This window comes from Eptesicus fuscus, chromosome 13 (assembly GCF_027574615.1).
Source record: "Eptesicus fuscus isolate TK198812 chromosome 13, DD_ASM_mEF_20220401, whole genome shotgun sequence".
NCBI lineage: Eukaryota > Metazoa > Chordata > Mammalia > Chiroptera > Vespertilionidae > Eptesicus > Eptesicus fuscus.
In genome coordinates, this window is record NC_072485.1 from 37,999,443 (window position 1) to 38,016,000 (window position 16,558).

Consider the following 16,558-nt stretch of genomic DNA (forward strand, 5'->3'; position numbering starts at 1 on the left):
GTCTCTCCAAGGCCGTGCCGCCGGTATAGCCCCGCCCGGCAAGGACCGCAGGTCTCCGCGCCACGAGCGCACAGGCCGCGTGCAGCACGTGGAGGCAACAGCCGCCTGCGTGCCGGCAGCTCACCTGGTAATAGTGGAAGATGGAATCCGCCATGGGGTCCTTCCCCGGCACGGTGCTGGTCCACAGCTTCTTCATGAAGAACACCTGGTAGGTGAGCGAGGGCACGAGTCCTGCAGCAGAGGGCAGCCGGGTGTCCCTGAAGCGTCCCCGTCCAAGACGTGCCCATGCCCAGCACCGGCCCCGGAGGAGGCCCTCGCTCGGGGCCTCGGAGGTGGGCCTCCAGGTACGACACTGAGCCAGCCCCCGCCCTGCGCTGGGCCTCGGATGCACCCAGGGCCCAGCCTCACGTTACCATCCTTGACGGGCCGTGCTTTCTTTATCCAGTCTGTCAGGTGTCGGACAAAGTCGAAGAAGAAGTCATTCTCAGGCACGCTGATGACCTAAGGACATGGCCATTCTAGTCCCCGCGTTCCAGCTGGAGCAATACTGTCTTCTGACTCTCCCACCCCAGGACCTGGTGGCCCCTTCTCCACAGCCAGAAGGGGTGTCCGTGGACCAGCCTCACCCTGCCCGGCCGTGCCTGCTGAGTGTCTCCAGAGCACGGCCTGCGCAGAGGGACTGTCACTCCATTCTGTCATTCAGCAAAGATCTACTGAACGCTGCCCGGGCCCCGGGGACAAGGCTGAGAACGAGGCCCAGGCCCTGCCTTGCACGTTCCCCGGCATCCACGTCCTGCTCCTCCCTCAGGCTCTACGCGATCCTGGGTCCAGGACCTCCCCGAGACCCCTCTGCGTCCCCAGTGTCAGGCACAGGGACAGTCATGAAGTGAGGAGACAGACATGGATGCACCGGGAGCTGGAGCAAAGGGGAGGGAGCACCTATCTGCCGTAGCTGGTCAGGGAAGCCTTCCCAGGGGAAGGGGCTTTGACCCCGTGCGCAGAGAAGTGGGGGGGGGGGCAACGTGGGACGGTGGCAGAGGCCTGCGCTTTGGAGGCAGACCCCCTAGATCTAGCCCCTTCTGTGTGGCCTTAGAAAGGTAACCTTTCTCAGCCCAGGCTTTGTGACCTGTCAGGTGGGCGGACTGCCCTCTTCAAGGGTCATTTCAAGGATTAACTGGCCTCAGCCGGCAGCTGAGGGAGCGGTCAAGTCAAATCTGGAAGTACATGTGTGCTGGGGTGCGGGGCGGGGCCTGCTGTGAGGCCGTGCTGGGCCGTGCCTCGGAGGACAGATTTCGGGGCAGCTGCCGCCTGTAAGGGGCACACCACACGGGGATGCAAGAAGGAGACGGGCCAGTGGGATGCCACATACAAGAGCACCTCTCTCTCTCTCTAACCTCCCTCCTTTGTCTCCTCCCCGTCCTGCCCCAGGAGCTGCTACGGCTTCCGCAAATGTCCCAACCGACAGGACAGACCGACAGCAGGCAACGACTCCCCACCCACCTTGTCTGCAATTTTGACAAAGAGGCTGAAGCCCTCCGAGGACTTGAGGAGCAGCCGCGCGGCGATGTTCTGGCAGAAGTCCTTGGCCTTGGTGCTGGACTCCACCTCGAAGGCCTGGGGGAGGGGGGCTCACTTGGCTCTGGCTGTGCCTCCAACTAGACCGAGCCCCGGGTCCAGAGCTAGGCCCAGCAGTTAAGAAAAGAACAAGGCAGCTAACTCCTGTCTGGGTCTTCCCAGGTCATGGCCTCCCCTGAGCAGGACTCGGCCTTGGCCTCCGGGCCCTGGGCCTGCTGAGCAAGCCTGAGTGATGGTGGAGGGAGCACAGAGGACAGGGGCAGGGGTGGGCGACTGGAAGGAGAGAGACAGGAGGAGGAGGAGAGCAAATTTCAGAAAAAGGGGGAGGAGAAAAGGGGGGGAAGCAGCCCAGAGTGGGCTGGGGCCCGAGGCCTCCCCTCCGCCATCCCCACGTTTGCCCCTTCCTCCCGCCCCTCGCCCCTCGTGGAGTGAGAGCTCCGTCAGGCGGCCACAGACGCCCTGGTCAGGAGCCTCTGGGACTGCAGAGTCTGGGGAAGGTTAGATGGAGGGAGGCGTGTGATGGGGGAGGGGCCTCCATGTGACCTTCCGCTGGAGGGGACAGAAAAGGGTCTTAGAGAGTTTTGTCCTTGCGTCTGGCATCCTGTTGGGCATTTCTGAGTCTCTAGTCTCTAGACAAGTTTTAAAACTGCTTTTCAGACGGGAAGTTTCAATGTTGGACTCATTGATCTGAAGGAGACGCTGAGCTGAGATGGGTCAGGAGCGGACACCAGGAGGCAGCCTGGCCGAATGGGCGGGACAGGAAGACACAGACAAAAGGGACCTTTGGACAAGGGGACCAGGGCGGTGGGGACCCCCAATCAGGCCAGGTGTGGGGAGGGAGGGAGGAAGGTCTGAGGAAAGTGGGCTCAGGGCCATAGGAACAGAGCTGGGAGGGGGCACCACACGGAGCTCAGCTCCCGGGAGAAGGCACTTGGCTCCAAGGCAGGGCCTCCTCAGCGGGCGGGAGGGGCCTTCTCAGGGAAGCTGCTCCGGGCGGAAAGTTGGACCGGAACCCGGGGCTCCTGGCCAGGGCGTCTGTGGCCGCCTGACTGAGCTCTGACTCCATGAGGGGCGGGAGGAAGGGCAAACGTGGGGATGGCGGAGGGAGGCCTCAGGCTGCTCCCAGAGCCCCGAGGGCATTCATGGTGTTTCGGGGCATCCGTGAACCAGGCAGCCGACGGCCCTCACCTCGTCGGTGTCGTCGGGAAAGTAGACCTTGTGGAATATCTGGGTGGTTTTGTGCTGGATGGCCTCCACCTCCACCAGGTGTGGGGGGTACTTCCGGGACCCGTTCCTGAAAGCCGGGGGGGGGGAGGGGGGACACAGTCAGGGGCCAGCGGGGGCATGGAGCGAGGAACGGAGGGAACTTTGGGAGCCGGAACACCCACTTCAATCCCTGCCCATCCCGTCTTACCCGCTGACAGTCACTTAACCCCTCAGAGCCTCCAGGTGCCCATCTGTGCAATGGGGTACCAGTGCCCCCCACACAGGGCTGTGGAGGGGACCGAACGAAGGGAGGGGTGCAGGTGGGCTTTTCAGAGTATGAAGTGCGGTCAGGCGTCTGCCTCCCCGACAGACTTGAAGGTTATGAGCCAAGCCCTTCTGAGCAACCAGACTCAAACTGGGTCCGGAATGGGCACTGGGCGCTGCAACCTTTGTCGAACTGACCGCCGTGGTACCCCCGGGATGGTCACTATGGGTGGGTGGTCATTTCCTCACCCCAGGGGGGCTCGTCCTACAAACCTGGTGTGGCCGGGAGCCCCTCCCAATGCCCGTCCCCGAGCTCCGTGCCAGCTGCCTCTGCCCCTTGGGGCTGCTGTACCTCAAGGCCTTCTGGAGCCGCTGCAGGCAGTCGATGGCGAGCGGGCAGTGCTTCCGGGACTGCAGGAAGCGCTGCACGTGGGGCAGGAGGATGTTGCTGGGGGGGAAGAGGCCGGTGCACAGCCAGAGCAGCTCCCAGCCCCGCTCCTCGCTGTACCTGCAGGAAGAGGGGTGGTGTCCGGCAGGGCATCCCGGGCGCACCACCGAGTCTGAGCACCTCCCAGGGCGGCACGCCCCTCGGCTCCTCACCACAGCAGCACGCGCCTGGCCTGACCCCCACCCCTGTCTGAGGACCAATGGACCCACCTCCCTGACGGCTGGATCCAATGAGTGCGACTCAAAGTAGAGTCAGCTGAACCATGAGGGGCCACAGTTACAGCCACGGGGAGGTAAGATGCTCTTGCCAGAATGAAAATCAGCTGTGTCACCAAGTACTTTGGTTCAACTAAGGTTGTTTTTTTTTTTAAACAAGACTTTCCTATGAAGGAAGAAGTGTGTGATTTGTTCTGGCAGAAGCTCTGTAACTCCCCTACTCTTTGAATAGCACTACGTTAGAACAGCCGCCGGGCTCCCTCAGACACCATTCTGAGCTCCTGTGTCTGGCAGGGGGGGAATCTTGGAGGGCTCCTAGGAGGAGGTGGCATCTGATCTCGGCTTTCAAGGATGAGAAAAATTCTGATATGCAAAGGAGAGGAAAAGTTTTCCAGGCTGTGATTATGGCACGTACAGAGGTTTGTCAGTGTGAAAAGATCTGATGTATGGCTCATGAGGAAGAGATGTAGAGAGTGACACTGCTGGGGAGGGAGTTGGGGGTCTGGGCATAAGGGGAGATGGTAGGGCCTCTCTCAGGCTCTGAGACTAACATGTGCAGTTGTATGGCCCAGCAGGGAGAAGACAGTGACACCCTCTGGGGCCCAACACCTTTAGCCCATGAGAGTTCTAAGCCAGAGCTTCCAACTGACACCTAGCTCAGCCCGAACCAGAGATGGGGCATTTGCTCATGAGCTGAACCTGCAGCTGGCAGCAGAGCCTGGGCTGGGCGGGAGGATCCAGGGGAGGCTCAAGCAGGGAGTGGCAGGAATTAGGAGGAGCTGGGCCTGTGAAACTTGGAGGACAGACTCAGAGGGCACAGCCGCCACCTCTTGGTTCTTGACCCGCCTGAGGCAGAGCTAGGACAGGAGTCTGAGGGTGGCTCCCTGCTCTGAGTGAGGAAGGGAGGGAGCGAGGGCGGGGACTCCCCCTCACAATGGGTGCATGACCTTTAGGACTCCCTGCAGCTGGGAGCGCTAGGGATGGGCCTGTCCCCTCACCTGCCCACAGCCCCGGGCTCACCTGATGTGGTTGTCGGTCAGCTGCTTCAGGACCTGCACGTATACCTCGTCCTTGAGGGGCTCGGCCTTCAGGGCGCCCTCAAAGATCTGGTCGGTGAGCTCGTTGACAGAGCGCATCCTCTTGGATGGGTAGTCGCCCATGTACTTGAGCATGGCTGGGGGGCCGTCAAGGAAGGGCTGGTGGCCGAGGGGGTGGCACTGGGCCAGGAGGCAGGAGGCCCTGGGCCTCGGGCTACTCACTTAGGAAATGGGCATTGTTTCCCCCCCTGCAGTCCTTGTCCACCGCCCACTCTCTCCTCAACTCCTGCGGCCACCTCCTCAGGCCCCCAACCCTATTTCCAAAGTGCTCGCAGCACCAGGACGCACTGTCCAACTCACTAATCTGTGCCAGCCCTGCCCAGGGGCCCCATGGCCTCGGGACACAGTCCACGCTTCTTCACAGGACCTGAACCCTTCAGGAGCCAGCCCACGTCTTTGGATTCCCTTCTTGGATCTGCCCTCCAGCTGTGCTGAATTATCGTGTGCCCTGGCAACACCCTGCTCTGTGCCGCCTCAGGGCCTTTGTGCAGGCTGCTCCCTGTGCCTGGAACTCTCCCCACCTATCTCCCCTTTGACTGGCTAAGTAAGTCCTACTCCGTTTTCGGGTTTCAGCCAAGAAACCACCTCCTCCAGGAAGCCCGCCCTGCCCTCCTCCAAGGCTGGGTCAGGCCACTGTGCTGCAACCCCATCATAGCACTGATCCCGGTCAGCATGTCTCCCCTGAGCCCCGGGACTGGGTCTGGTCACCACTGTGTCTCGATGCCTGGCCCAGCACATGGCAAGAGTTCTGTCAACCGAGTAACAGGGCAGAAGAGACGATGGGTGAGACGAGAGGCGGCTCCTTGCGTGCTGTAAGGCGCCGGCACATGGATGGAGGTGCCCCATCAGCTTCCCTCCACATCTGCCCAGGACCCAGCTGAACCCCAGAGGGAAGCGGGTGTCTAGATGGAAACCCTGGAGGCAGAGGCCCGGCCCCACACCGCCCTGCGGTCCCCTACCCGTGTCCCCACGCCGTCGGTGCGGATACCGATGAAGGCCATGCAGGCCTCCTGCGAGAGCTCCTCGCTGCCCAGGATCTTCTTGAGCAGCGCCTGCTTCAGCGGCTCCCGCGTGTGGCTCCACAGCCGGTCCTTCCCTCGGGCCTTGGACACCATCACCCGGCTCAGGGTGTGCTTGGGTGGGGGCCTGGCCGCACAGGAATGGTCAGCACCGACAGTCGCCAAATTGTGAGGCCCACCCCCGTCCACCCCATTGCTGGAGGTCAGGGGTCAGGAACAGGCCCTGCTCTTCCCTGCTGCCCTGTGACCTGGGGCAGGCGCCAGCCCCGGGCCTCACCTTCTCTGCTGGAAAACGAAGGTTCTGACCTCTGTGCCCCAGACAGCCCTGCCGCCCGCCCCACCTCCTCACTCCTGCTCCTCTCCGCTCCGCCCTGGCACGGGCTCTCTCCGAGTCACCCCGACACAGCGCAGCGAGGCCACCTCCTCCAGGAAGCCTCGCCTCTGCCCCCAGCAGCCCCACCACAGGCTGGGCACACAGAACCCCAGCTCCTGGTGTGTGCCCATCTCCCCCCCAGGACTGCGAGTCATGATGCCCAGGGTCCTGCCTGGGGTGGGCACAGTCGCCATCTCTTAGTTAGATGAAGGAAGGATAAGAGGACACACACTAGAAGGGTCACTCGAAGGACAAAAACGGGCCCCTGGCTCCCTCTGACCCAGGCCCTGCTCAGAGGCGGGGCTGCTTTGTGATGCCCCCACCAGAGTCACAGAAGCCCTCTCCCCTGTCCCCCTCTCCCCTGTCCCCCTCTCCCCTGTCCCCTCTCCCCTGTCCCTGCCCCTGCCCCGGGCCCCTCTCCCCTGTCCCCCTCTCCCCTGTCCCTGCCCCGGGCCCCTCTCCCCTCTCCCATATCCCCTGTCCCAGGCCCCTCTCCCCTGTCCCTGTCCCAGGCCCCTCTCCCCTCTCCCCTGCCCCTGTCCCAGGCCCCTCTCCCCTCTCCCATATCCCCTGTCCCAGGCCCCTCTCATCTGTCCCTGCCCCTGCCCCGGGCCCCTCTCCCCTCTCCCCTGTCCCTGCCCCGGGCCCCTCTCCCCTGCCCCAGGCCCCTCTCCCCTCTCCCCTGCCCCGGGCCCCTCTCCCCTGCCCCAGGCCCCTCTCCCCTCTCCCCTGCCCCTGCCCCGGGCCCCTCTCCCCTGTCCCTGTCCCTGCCCCAGGCCCCTCTCCCCTCTCCCCTGTCCCTGTCCCAGGCCCCTCTCCCCTCTCCCATATCCCCTGTCCCAGGCCCCTCTCATCTGTCCCTGCCCCTGCCCCGGGCCCCTCTCCCCTCTCCCCTGTCCCTGCCCCGGGCCCCTCTCCCCTGCCCCAGGCCCCTCTCCCCTCTCCCCTGCCCCGGGCCCCTCTCCCCTGCCCCAGGCCCCTCTCCCCTCTCCCCTGTCCCTGCCCCGGGCCCCTCTCCCCTCTCCTCTGCCCCTGCTCCGGGCCCCTCTCCCCGCTCCCCTGTCCCTGCCCCGGGCCCCTCTCCCCTGTCCCTGCCCCTGCCCCAGGCCCCTCTCCCCTGTCCCTGCCCCTGCCCCGGGCCCCTCTCCCCTCTCCCCTGTCCCTGCCCCGGGCCCCTCTCCCCTCTCCCCTGCCCCGTCACCTGAAGTAGTCGTAGGAGAACTCCTCCAGCGTGTAGGGCTTGGCGCGCACCTCAGGCTCCGGTGCTCGCAGCTGCAAGAGCCGGATCACGTCCTGCCTCTGGTCAGGGGTCATGGTGACCAGGGCCTAGAGACCGAGGGGTGGGGCTGAGGTCAGCTCTCCACCTGGGATCACACGGCGAAGCCCAGAGCCTTCTCCCGGGGCAGGGAGACTGCCACTCGGGGGGCCCCGTGCCCGTTCTGAGCCTGGGAGCCCCTTTGCTCCTTGCATCTCTGCAGCGGCTGCTGCCTCCATGCTGCTGGGCTCAGGGCCCTTCCCTCGGTGCCTGGGTCTGAACCAGGTGGGTCAGTCAGAACGGCTGGACAGGGTCCTGCCCCGGGCCCCTCTCCCCTGCCCCTGCCCAGGGAGCTGCTGGGAGACGCTGAGCTCTGAGCTCTCAGGGCTGCGCTCAAGGGGAGTCCAAGGAACCAGGGCCTCCCTCCCAGCTCTGCCCTCCCTGCCCTTCCGCTCAGAGCCAGGCGGCGTGCTGACCCTCCCCTCCTCTCCCCCCGGCCCTGCCCCGGGCACTTCCTCACTGAGGCCCTTCCAGGCCCTGCTCCGGGGGGATAGCTGCCCCCGCTCTAAGTCTGTGGTCGCATGGGACCCCCAGGTCACCTTCACGGAGGCTGCAGGCCACGTGTCTATTTAATCCCTCCCTCAGACGTGGAAAGAAGACAAGGAGGGGTTCGGGAGCGCCCGTCCACATACCACAATCTCCCGCAGCGGCATGGTGACCGTGGGCATGACGTACACGCAGTCGGTGGGGAAGTCCCCGCGCTGCTTGGTCCGCTCGTTGATGCCGTTGGCCCAGCCGGAGTTCATGACCTGCTCTCCTGTGTCGTGGTCCAGGATGATGAGGTCTCCCTTCGCAAAGCTGAGGAAGCCCGACTCCTCGCCCGCTGGGGGCCGTGGTGAGGGGCCACCGGGGGGCAGAGAGAGACTCGGGGTTAACACATCTTTATTTGGGTTGATGCCCTGTAAGCTAGCTGCTCCTCACGCTGAAGAACTGAGGCCCTGTCATGTCTGCTCACGGGCCACCCCGCCTCCACGCAGACATGGCCGTCAGAGTGGTCAGTCTCCTGCCCCAAAGCCTCTGTGGCTCCCCATGGCCCCTAGGAGAAAGCCCACACTCCCTGACATGCTCTAGGCCTGTCGGGGGCTGCCTTCCTGGCATCTTCCACTCCCGTGCCCCTTCCCCTCCTTCCTCATTCCGGCCAAACCCAACTCTGCGGTTCCCAGACACGTGTTTCTCCAGCCCCGGTGCTCGGCCTGTGATCTGCTCTCTGCCTCCAACACTCACACCCATTTCCTCCCCGCACCCCACGCTGCCTGGGGCCGCTCTTCTGGGCTCCCACAGCCTCTGGCTCCCTGGTCACTGCACAGGCCCTGCACCGTCTGCCCCTGCCCCTGCCCCTGCCCCCATGGAGGGTGGGCCCAGGGCCCCTTGCCCCTCTGTCTTTCCACTGCTCTGCCCAGGGCCTCGGAGGCTCCGGGGATGCTCGGTGAGGGGATGCTGTCATCATCTGGAGGTGGGGGCGTTTGGAGACACCAAGGAGGCACCCTGACTCCCCTGGAGGAGGTGACGGGGTAAGTATTCAGACCAGGAAAGGAGGGAGGGAGAGGGAGAGTCCCCACAGAGCGCAGACGGAAGACACCGAGTCCGGCTGTTTGGTTCCGTCGGAGCCAAGGGTATCCGGGGAAGGATGGGTAGCAGCCAGGCCAAGGCCAAGGCCAAGGAGGGTGATCTGCCTGACGCCCCTGACCCCAGTGCCTGGCAGCCCACGCCAGGAGCCACTCACCGGGGTTGGGGTTGTCCTGCAGCGCCACCACGTACTTGGACCTCTTCCGGAGCCCCTCCAGGAAGGTGACCACTAGGTCACGGATGTCCTCGGCATTGCTGGAGGTGAAGGTATACTCATCCCCCTTGAGGGTGGCCAGCGTGAAGCTGGGGGCCGTCAGTTTGGCTCCCCTGCAGGACCAACACGGAGAACAGGGCCCCGCCGGGGTCAGTCCTTCCCAGCCCGGGTGACACGAAGCGCAGCCCAGTTCAGAGCAGCCCAGCGAGAGCAAGACGCGGCACTCCCTGAAGGGGACCAAGGCCCGCGCGTCAGGCGTGGCCCGGCCTGCAGCAGCCCAGCCCCTGTCCCTTTGGTTGTCTCAGTCCTACTCGCCCTTTAGTCTCAGCCCAGATACCCCTTCCTCCAGGAAGTCCTCCTTGCCCCCCCCCCCCCACAGCCCTCATGACACTGGTCCTGCTCTAACATGACCTGTTCAACATCCTCAACATCCATCTCCCCTCTCGACTGGAGCTTCAAAGGGGGGGGGGGACTATTGTGTGCTTGGCACGTGGCTGCTCAGAGCTGGCCATGCCCAACCCTGCCCACAGCGACACGGCCCAGAGCACGCCCGTCTGTCCCAGGAACCACCCCGCCCTTGCTCCCACGTGCACCGCACTTTTCACTTTACAGCGCCCTCTCCCACTGATCGTTGCCTGCCCTTCTCAGCACAGTCACTGAGGGAAAGTCTTACGGCCTCTATTTTAGGGATGAGGATGTGGAGGGGAGTCCCATCCAGGCCCCTCCACCTCAGGCCAGGATCTTTCTACAGACACTCGACGGCCCCTGACTGTCCTAACCACTCACGCCCATCTCAGCACAGCCATTAAAGGGCCGTAACGACCTCCCTGCCATCCCCATCAGGAGGGCGGGGCCTGCGGAGTAACACACCAACTACTCCTTACACTAAGGTGACCAGATCGTCCCGCTTTTGGCGGGACAGTCCCGATTTTTAACAATTTGTCCCGCGTCCCACGGCATTTTAAAAAAGTCCCTATTTTTGGTTAAAACTCCGTGGGACGCGGGACAAATTGTTAAAAATCGGGACTGTCCCGCCAAAAGCGGGATGAGGCTCGGCACCTCAGAGGGTCCTCTGTGAGGCGGAGACGCCCCTCAAAGGCCATGGCCGCAGGAGAGCGCTGGGAGACCTCTCCTTCCCATCTGTCTGTCTGTATGTCCCTCGGCCCCTCCTCAGTTCAGACAGAGCTGAATCGGGACCCTGTGGGGCCTCTGCGCAGCTTCGACAGCTCCCTGCTCTGCAGAAAGTGGGGTGCGGGGGAGGGGGGACTGACCTGCTGCTGGACACGGCCATGATCTCAGGGAAGGACAGCTCCAGAAGCACCTGCTCCTGCTCATCCACGAAGTAGACGCCCGTCCAGTTGACGGCCACAATGACGTCGTTTTTGGGGAGGCTGGGGCCTGGGGCAGAGACCGAGGCTCTGAGAGGGAGGCCTCCCCTCTCCTGGGCCCAGCCCTGCCCAGTCCTCACAACCACCAGGGCAGGGAGCGTATTGATTTCCATTTTACAGAAGTGGAAACTGAGCCTCAGAGCACAGCCTCCCTGGAAGCCAAAGCCCCCGTGCGGTGGGGGGAGGGTGCTGGGACCAGGACCCGGGGTGTGAGCCCGTGCCACGGGTCTTCCTGCAGCTGCAGACAAGTGTCCGCCTGCGGTGAGGCGGGGCGTGGGAAGGGCTTGGACTCACCGAGCCCCAAGGTTCCCCCCAGCCTGATAACTGGTGATTCTGTGAAGCCCGGGGCCTGGCACGGAGCAGGTGCCCCCAGGTGACAGCCCGAGGACGCTGAGCTGAGAGCTGAGGTGGTGTGGGCCACAGCCACTCTCAGCTCCATGGAGTCAGCCAGCCCTTGCTCTGGGGCCACCCGCTCCTGCAGGTGCTCTAATGATCTCCATACCCACTCAGTTGTTCAACCCACTGTGCCGCTGAGCACCTACTGTGTGCCACCGAGCCCAACTGCACTGTGGGAGGTGGGACCCACGCAGCGCACTGGCCTGGAGAGACCAGCAGCCCGCAGGCAGGAGCCTGGCTGACTGGGCACCCGTTTCAGGCCTCTCCCTGGCGTGGGCCGCAGTGAGGGTGGGAGCGGGGGTGGAGGCAGGAGGGCTGCGGGTACCTGAGAATTTGTAGGCTTCGTAAAACCTGGAGAAGAGCAAGGGCCACTTGAAGCGGGCGTAATTGACCACATCCTCCTTGACCTTCTGGGAATCAGTTCGCCTCTGGGCATAAATGCCCTGGAGGGGGACAGACAAGGACAGGGGACAGAGAGACGTCACCTGTGCTCTGGCTGGAACGCAAATGTCCCCGTCCCCAGGCCAGGAGGGGCCCAGGGCTGCGGCGCCTCCTGTGCTTCATGGCCTGGCCCATCCCATCAGCCCCAGCCACCCCATCACCTGCCCTCCTCTTACTCCCTCGACGGCAGCACTTGCCAGGGAAACGTGGGTCCCGCCTGCAGGGAGCTCCCAACGCACCCGAGTGACAGAAAAGCCCACAACGGCAGCCCGGGCAGGGGCAGGGGCAGGGGCAGGGGATGGACGGGCTCCAGCGGCTGACGGGGGTGAGGGGGCTGGAGAGGAGGTGGCCAAGGACAGAGACGGAGGGATGGAGGGGGAGCACGTGTCTTTTCTGGAGGGGAGGGAGGGCCTCGGGGCTGAGCCCCGCCTAGATGTAGAGGGGGTACAGGGGGCTTCAGGGGGAGGCGGGGTGGAAAGTGGTGAGGGGCTGAGAGACCGCTGGTCTGTGAAGCCCTCTGGCAACTGTGTGCAAAGGTAATTCTGCTCGTACACAACCAGGGCCTGGAGGTGGGGAGGCCTGGGGTCCCCTCCGGCAGCCAGGGTTCCCCACCCCCTCTCCAGCAGGCCACCCCGCTCTACTTGGGCAGCCCCTTCGCCTGGAAGGGAGCTACTCAGGGCAGGTCATGGGCCTGGGGCCTCCGGCAAGGGGCCCGAGGGGGCGGGTCCCTAAAGCTCCCAGGCAGGAAGGTGGGCAGAGCTCTTGCAGACAGAACGGAGGGTGCCCTTCCTGGAAGCTCCCCAACACGCACCAGCGCCGCCGAGCTGTGGCTCTCGTGGGCGCCTGTGCAAGGCCAGGACTGGGCCCCCACCACCTGCACCACGGCTTCCCTCCCGGGGCCACAGAGCTGGACGTGAGCCGTCTCGTATCCCTGGAACCCAGGCCAGAGCGGATGACAGAGACAGGAGAGACCCGATGTGCGTGGTGGAGAAAGGAGGCTGCTGGGAAGCAGGAGGCCCCGCAGCCGGTGGGCGGACGTGGCAGGTGAGAGCTGTGACGCCTTCGATGCCCCAGGTGCTACTTCCTGGCCTGGGTCATCAGGACCCCCTCTCCCAAGAGCCTCCGCCCTCCTACCTTCTTGTGAGCAGCAATGGCCAGCTGGGCCCACTTCTCGAGCGTCTTCAGGGGCGTGATCTCGCGGTCAGGGATGTAGGTGGGCACGAGGTTCAGGAGGCGCTCCAGAATCATCTCGGAGCCGTAGTCCACAAAGTACTGCTGGGAGGCCAGCTCGGCCAGGTCGTCCTCCTGAGTTGGGGTTGAGGGGTGTGTGTGTGGAGACCTCATTCACACACCCTCCGGGAAGCCCAGCCCCCCGCCTCCTGGGCCCTCAGCCCCTGGCCTTTGCACCCTGAGCTCTCATCGATTTGCCCAGAGCTCTTGTCTGGTTGGTGGAACCACGAGCTTCTTAAGGGCAGGGCCACATGCTTGCCTTCTCCTGGGTCCTCTCAGCACCAGAGGTACCGAGCTGACCCAGAAAGACCAGCCAGCCCATTGGTCATGGGTCAGCCACTACATCCTCAACCCAGTAAGACAGCAACGGGGGCTGGCAAACAACAGAGCAGGCAGGGACTGCCCTGGAGGGTGGGGGACCGGACACCGCTGGAGACTGAGGGAGTGAAGGGCGTGTATCACCGTTATTACCTCCATCACCATCACCACGCCCCCGGACAGTCAGAGCACTGAACAACCCATGGGCTACAGTGTGGAGGCGTCAGAGAGCCAGCTGGGCACTGGGCAGCTGCCCCTTCTCTGCCCGTGGTTGGTGCTCGGCAGCCCCCGTGATGCCTGCCTGGGGTTCCCCAGGCTCTGGTAGCAGGGGCAGTATAGCAAGGCTCTAGGGTGCCTCAAAGGCAGTGAATATTTTCCAACTAGTTCAAAGTATTTCAGGATTTTAGCAATGGACATGGCTGTACTGATACATTCTGCCTGAATATCAACTCACCACCACCACCACCATCACCACCACCATCACCATCGTCACCACCCTCACACCTACACCTACACCATCACTGCTTCTACCCTCGCCACCACCACCAACCGTCCCCTTCATTTCCATCATCTCCATCCTCCTTCCTCCATCACAATCACCAACGGAATCACAGGTGCCACGGGAGCCATCATCACCGTCATCAAAAACAAAACAGCTACGCCACTCCTGTCCGCAGAAGGAGGCAGAAGTTTACACGTGTGCACACGCTGTTCTCATGAGTGGATCTCTCGATCCTCCAGAGAGCAGAGTCTCCTAGACAAACTCGGTACAGCAGGTGTGAGGCGGTCACCACAGCCGTGCAGAACCTTCCTCTGGCAGAACCCGGGCCGTGCTTCAAAGCCCTGGCTCCTGCAGGCAGCGTTAACTCGGGAGGAGCGAGGAGCACGCCCGCCCTCCCTCAGGCTAACCTCCGCAGCAGCTAGTGGCGGGTCCCAGACAGGAACCCTCAGCCCGAATTCGAATTCAGAAAACAGGCGGCTGGGAGCCAAGCAAGCTCAGCTGGGACACCTGGAGGAGTCGCTCGCACTCACCTTCTCACACCTGTACTCCCCAAACTTGACCCCTCGCACCACCTGCTGGTAGATGAGATTGGTGGCCACGTTGTCTTCTGAGGGGTTGTGCCAGGGCGTGAAGACCTCTTTGCGGAAGAAGAGCCGCCACGGGGCATTGCGCTCCTGGGCACCCTGCTCCTTGGCATACTGCTCGCACTGGGAGATGGCATCCATGACGTGGTCACTGCCACTGCCCAGGGAGGACACCTGTGGGCAGAGGGCCGGAGGTCACCCAGGGGAAAGGGGAGCAAGCAGGAAGGACTACAAAGAGCCATCAACTGTGCCAACTGCTCTTGGGTGCCAAACCCAGGCTCAGAGAGAGGCAGGGAGGTGCCCAGGACACCCTGGAGGCAGGCCAGCACGGGACCCCTGCGCCCCAGACATGGGCTCTGAGCCAGCACAGCCACAGAGTTCCCATTTCCTAGAGTAAGCCTTTTGTGACACTCGGATACACAAATGGCCACGGAAAACACAAGAGTATCCGTCTGTACGGCAGAAAAATCCAGATAAATTGTGTCGGACACGTGGTTCCGTCCCGGACCTGCAGGGTGGGGCTCCTCGGCTGTGTGCGATGTTGCTGGGTGTGCAGGTAAAATCAGCCACCCCCAGGCCCAGCGCCACAGAGAAGGCTCCTGGCCTCGATGTGACGGGTGGCCACTAAGAGTGAAAGGAAATGACCACAGCAACCTGATGAGGAGTTAGATCCGCATTTGTAGGTGAGAAAATGAATCTCGGAGAGCCACGTGGCTGCAGGCCCCTGCAGCCTGTCTCCGGCACCAGAGGGGGACTTGCTACATATGACTGACGTGAGTTCTGGATTTCAACACTCTTTTCTTTAGGGTCATAAGAGGGCTCCACAATCCTAAAGAACTGGCGGGAGCTAGAGTTACAGCCAGCTAACAGAGAAAACCAAGGCCCTGGAAGTAAGTAATTGTACAAGGCGGCCAGTAGGTGGCAGCACTGAGCCGGGAACCTGTGGGCAGCCCAGGGCGGTGCCACGGCAGGGCCGGCCATACCTTGTCAAACAGGGCAATGTAGAGGGAGAAGCCGAAGCGGTCCTTGAGTGAGATCTTGTCGGCCAGCGCGTTGCAGAGCTCCTTGGCCGTGGTGGCCGAGTCCGTCAGCAGCGTCTTGGTGGTCCCATCCATGAAGGTCACAGGCAGCATAATGGGCTTCTTGGACTTGGTGGCCTGAAAGTGACCAGAGAGGGTTTGTGGGGATCCTCCCACTTCAGACCACCTGACCCCTCTGGGCTCCGGGCTCCCTGCTGCCTAGGAGGTTGGGGTTTCCCCCGCAGCCCCCAGACCCCAGCATCTCCCCGAAACATTTTCTGTCCTGGATCACAGGTGCCCGGGGAGCCCTGCTGTGCTCCCCAACTTGATGGGCACATTAGGGTCCCTGAGCCCGGTCCCTGGGGCTGGGAGGTTAGGCATTGCCACACACCAGGGGCTTCTGCCCTCACGTCCCAAACCCTCACGGGCCCTGTGAAATGAGCATCGTTACGGCCAATGTAGCCACTGAGGCACAGTGGGAAGCCCTGCCTAAAGCACTCTGACCATGAAGCCAAGGATGGGAGTCGATCCTCCGCCGGGGGTTCTGCTCCAACAGGCCTGGGATTCCAGAGCTTAAGGGTGAAGAACCCAGAATCCCAAAGCAGGGGCTTTTCTGGGCACCGGAGACACACACACACACACACACACACACCCCGGAGACAGACACACACACACACACCCCGGAGACACACACACACACACACACCGGACACACACACACACACACACACACACACACGGACACACACACACACACACACACACACACACCCGGAGACACACACACACATACATACACAGGAGACACACACACACACACTGGAGACACACACACACACACCAGAGACATACACACACACAAACACACACACACCGGAGACACACACACACACCGGAGACACACACACACACACACACACACACTGGAGACACACACACACACCGGAGACACACACACACACACACACACACACACACACCGGAGACACACACACACACACACACACACACACACACACACACACACCGGAGACACACACACACACACACACACACACACACACACACACAGAGACAGACACACACACACACACACACACACACACCGAGACACACACACACACACACACCGGAGAGACACACACACATACATACACAGGAGACACACACACACACACACGTGCACATGCGCACGCCTGGCGGGCGTGCTGCACCTGCAGCTCCAGCCAGCTGGGCGGCTGTGTCCGTGTCCCATTGACGAAGGTCCTCCGGAGCCGCTCCTCGCAGTACGGGGCGTAGCCAGGCGGTCCCCCGTGGATGAAGTTCCGCAGGAACTGCAGACAGAGGGCCAGCTGAGGGGGCCCCACTCTGGCTCCCGCCTGGGCCAT

At 63.0% G+C, this 16,558-nt stretch overlaps 1 protein-coding gene across 3 annotated transcripts in view; it reads right to left on the reverse strand.

Annotated features, from left to right (window-relative positions):
• MYO7A (myosin VIIA) overlaps window positions 1-16,558 on the reverse strand; it is a 65,782-nt gene that overhangs the window by 6,268 nt on the left and 42,956 nt on the right. For 2 of the 3 annotated variants that reach the window (XM_054724769.1, XM_008150002.3), the window contains exons 27-42: window positions 16,385-16,504; window positions 15,135-15,308; window positions 14,098-14,325; window positions 12,652-12,822; window positions 11,402-11,519; window positions 10,564-10,690; window positions 9,236-9,405; window positions 8,145-8,335; window positions 7,399-7,523; window positions 5,794-5,951; window positions 4,729-4,882; window positions 3,398-3,553; window positions 2,764-2,869; window positions 1,501-1,614; window positions 414-501; window positions 125-231 (exon numbers count right to left, since the gene is read on the reverse strand). In XM_054724769.1, coding sequence (XP_054580744.1) covers window positions 125-231; window positions 414-501; window positions 1,501-1,614; window positions 2,764-2,869; window positions 3,398-3,553; window positions 4,729-4,882; window positions 5,794-5,951; window positions 7,399-7,523; window positions 8,145-8,335; window positions 9,236-9,405; window positions 10,564-10,690; window positions 11,402-11,519; window positions 12,652-12,822; window positions 14,098-14,325; window positions 15,135-15,308; window positions 16,385-16,504 — 2,307 coding nt within the window. Of the gene's footprint in view, window positions 1-124; window positions 232-413; window positions 502-1,500; window positions 1,615-2,763; window positions 2,870-3,397; window positions 3,554-4,728; window positions 4,883-5,793; window positions 5,952-7,398; window positions 7,524-8,144; window positions 8,336-9,235; window positions 9,520-10,563; window positions 10,691-11,401; window positions 11,520-12,651; window positions 12,823-14,097; window positions 14,326-15,134; window positions 15,309-16,384; window positions 16,505-16,558 lie in introns of all 3 variants that reach the window. The other variant, XM_054724768.1, reaches the window with a different exon arrangement.